The sequence below is a fragment of the Notothenia coriiceps genome, unplaced genomic scaffold (genome assembly GCF_000735185.1).
Source record: "Notothenia coriiceps isolate Sejong01 unplaced genomic scaffold, NC01 NC01_scaffold00012274, whole genome shotgun sequence".
NCBI lineage: Eukaryota > Metazoa > Chordata > Actinopteri > Perciformes > Nototheniidae > Notothenia > Notothenia coriiceps.
In genome coordinates this window covers 18,317-21,894 of record NW_011344975.1, presented here as the reverse complement: position 1 = coordinate 21,894, position 3,578 = coordinate 18,317, and the positions used below count along the sequence as shown (strand labels likewise).

At 41.9% G+C, this 3,578-nt stretch overlaps 1 protein-coding gene across 1 annotated transcript in view; it reads right to left on the bottom strand.

Moving 5' to 3' along the window:
- smurf2 (SMAD specific E3 ubiquitin protein ligase 2) overlaps positions 1-3,016 on the bottom strand; it is a gene marked incomplete at its 5' end in the record, with an annotated part of 35,683 nt that extends 32,667 nt beyond the window's left edge. The window contains one exon of the mRNA XM_010773272.1: positions 2,883-3,016. Within this exon, the coding sequence (XP_010771574.1) occupies positions 2,883-3,016 (134 nt within the window). The remainder of the gene's footprint in view (positions 1-2,882) is intronic.
- Between the last annotated feature and the right edge of the window lie 562 nt (positions 3,017-3,578).

Sequence of the window (3,578 nt, the reverse complement as noted above, 5' to 3'; positions counted from 1 at the left end):
CTCTCTCTCTCTCTCACACACACACACACACACACACACACACACACACACACACACACACACACACACATATACACTCTCTCTCTCTCTCTCTCTCTCTCTCTCTCTCTTCTGGAAACCAGCTATAGTGTTGTTTAGATCTGCAGAGTCTATACATACAGGCAAACCAAGCAATTACAANCTCCTGGAAACCAGCTATAGTGTTGTTTAGATCTGCAGAAACTATACATACAGGCAAACCAAGCAATTACAATACATGTCTAGCTATAATCAGAGACATACTAGACATGTATTGTAATTGCTTGGTTTGCCTGTATGTATAGTTTCTGCAGATCTAAACAACACTATAGCTGGTTTCCAGGAGAGAGAGAGAGAGTGTGTGTGTGTGTGTGTGTGTGTGTGTGTGTGTGTGTGTGTTCCGGATACATGTCTAGACTAAACAAGGATGGTCTAAGCCTTACATGGCTGGAATAGTTAGCAGAATTTCCTCTTAAATAAGAGAAGAGGGAAACACAGAGACAGAAGATTTACAGACCTTTAACCACAAGGCCTCACTGCACCATGCAATACCTCAGAGCCACATTTTGCTTCAATGAACAAACAACATAAATCAGTTTTAATATGTGGATGTAGAGTGTGTTTTAGTATGTAGTCATTTAGCTTATATCTCTGTTTGTTTGTATGCATATGTAAACAAGTCTTTATAAGCATCACAATCATAAATCCAGCAAATATATTCAAAGATTCAAGGACTGTTTACTGTCATTCTGCGAAACATGAAGCAGTTTTAGTTCCTCCTGCCACACAAGAAAACAAGATAAAACAAAAACAGTAGTGAATTCCTAAAGAGCAGTTTCAATATTTGCATCAGGAGGAATGTAAACAGAAGCAACAGAAACCTCAGTTATTTATCAGGGCCGATAATAAGACTGTTATCTTAACAATACAAATTGGACCTCAGGGAATTATTGTTCCTCAGTTAGCTGTAACATCCACTACAAATAAGACACACACATCTAAGTGAGGCAGACTAACATGGCAGGCTAGTCATTTTGAAAGACTTTGGTGTGTGTGTGTGTGTGTGTGTGCGTGTGTGTGTGAGTCTGTGGGTTCAGAAGTGGGACAGAGGACAAAGCCATTGTGTCTGCGATGCTACAGGATGTAGAGTTCAGTTAAAAGCCAGACAGACTTCTAGTAATCGAGACCACTATGACAAATCTACATTTAGAATGCAACAAAATGTGTGTGTGGCGTGCGTGCGTGCGCGCGCGCGCGTGTGTGTGTGTGTGGAGTGAAGGACTTCTAGGAATCAATACAACAATTCCAGTAATGTTTGTCTGTGTACATCTTGTTCAGACCACAGACTGGGCACAGTTCATGTGTCTACGGCTACAAGACAAGGACAAGGGATATTGTGAGCTCTGGTGTCTTGTCCAAGATTATGATTTGTCTCCCTGTCCACTTCCTGTGGCTACAAGAAAGTATAATTTCTGCCATGTTGGCTGTACAGTAAGTGGCTGGTCTGGAGCCTAACTGGAGCCTCTCCTGTCTGTTTCTGGAAGCTGTGGCTAAATGTTAGGGCAGGTTCTTTGGCCCTCAGTGGGGTTAAAGTATGGCATGTCAAGGTCCCTCATGTTCTTTAGTGGCTAGAAGAGTGAACTGTATGTCAAGAATTTCACTTTTAAACAAGTAAAGGTTCCTGGGACATATTTGGTAATATAATGAAAAGTATGTAGCTTTTTGGAGTTGGCATAATAGTCGCATTTAGGTCAACTAATCACTTTGGTTCTAAAAAAGAAGTTAATTATATTCAGACAGACAACTTCTGGTGTGTCCGTAATGCGTTACTGTGTAGAATGAATGGATGGAAATAAGGAAAAGGCCGGATTTATACCAAAAAAAAAGGGGAACATTTACTTCAGAGTGGTGGTTCTGTTACATGTCTGAACTTTTAGTTTGAGACAGGAAGATGGATTGAAGGAAAGGAGGAGAATGTGTGGAAGGAATGTTAATTTGACAGTTTGTACTACAGTTAAGTGTGTATGTGTCAGTATCAACAGACTGGTACTGCCAACAAGCCAGACAGGGCTAACAAGCATGCGGCCATGTGGACTGCAGAGAGTAAATAAGAGTATAAATCAGTTGGAAATCAAAGAGCTGCAGTCTGTGAGGCCAGGCAGATGTTGTGTGTTATCCACATTAAACCGGGTCACACAGGATTATCAAAGTGATCCCCAAACAGCACCTTTCCTCTTCTTTCTGCACCTTTGGCAAAACAGTGCCAATAAGTATATGAGCAGGACTAGGTTTCCAAGAATAAAAGCTATACGTTTCCTTGGCAGAAAGATTGCTTGCTGTAAAAATGAATGGTTGCTATTGATTTAGGTTGAGGTGCCTCATGTCTACAGCATTTCTGTTATGTGTAGCCTAAAGGAGCTGTTGATGTATAGTGCCTATAAATCTCATGGCAATTAATGTTTGGCACAAGAACAGCTGCCGACTGCAAGCTGGGGATGGGATATGAGCACTGTTAAAGAGGTACATGTCATAGCAGGCTGGCTAACAATCAAACGTTTGCAGCCATTTAAAAAAAAAAAGGCACAGAAAAAGTCAAGTTGTGTGTGTTATTGGAGACACCAGGTGTGGTCCATACCATGTGTCTTACTGAGCATACATACAGCATCTTTGTGCTAAGATGTGTGATAAGATGTGAACATGGAGCTCCCAACACTGGATAGTTATTCATTTATTCATTAGATGTAGCCTGTGGATCCTCCCCATTAACCTTCACTTACAAGCCAAGCCGGAGGGTAAAGGCCACGGCGAGCATGCAGAGGGAGCATGAAGAGAGCAGACAACGGCACACACAAACAGGTACTTACAGCCAGTGTCTTTGAGTCTGTTGATTGCGTTGGACAGGAGGCGGACACAGCCGAGGAAACCTGCACCCTGCTTTTTGTGGATCTTCTTGTGATTCCATACGCTGATGGTGATTGAGTCTGCCTTTCCAATGTATCTGAGAGGGGAAGAGAAAGACAAATTGTCAAAAAGACAATCCTGGCAACATGAGTAGGATTTCCAATGGTCCATTGAGCCATGGTGCATGCTTGAGTGCAGTAGCAGGAGGGCTTAATGCAGGGTAGGCAGGATGGAAACTCAATTAAATCATAACCTACGACACTCAAGAAATGTTGCAAAGCATTAACAAATACATATAACTAATAGTGCAGAGAAAAAAAGTGAATCTTACATGTTGCATCTCTTCCAACCACTTCTTGGTAAGAATAATGCACACCATGTTTGCAGTGCAGACTGTCAGACTGTGTAATGAGGCTGATTAGCTGATTTAAAGAACCATGAGTGTGCATGCGTATGTGTATGTGCATATTGGGCTAAGATCAGTCTAGTCGTGGTTGGAGAACAGAGGAAGTCCCCAAGATGTGCTTCACCACTGACTGAGAGCCAGACAGCTACAAAAGTAAACACACAGTTCAACTTTCAAATGCACAATCACACACACACATAATTGCAGCCTCAAAGCCACCACTGATGCAAAGCTTTATATTACGCTGTGTATC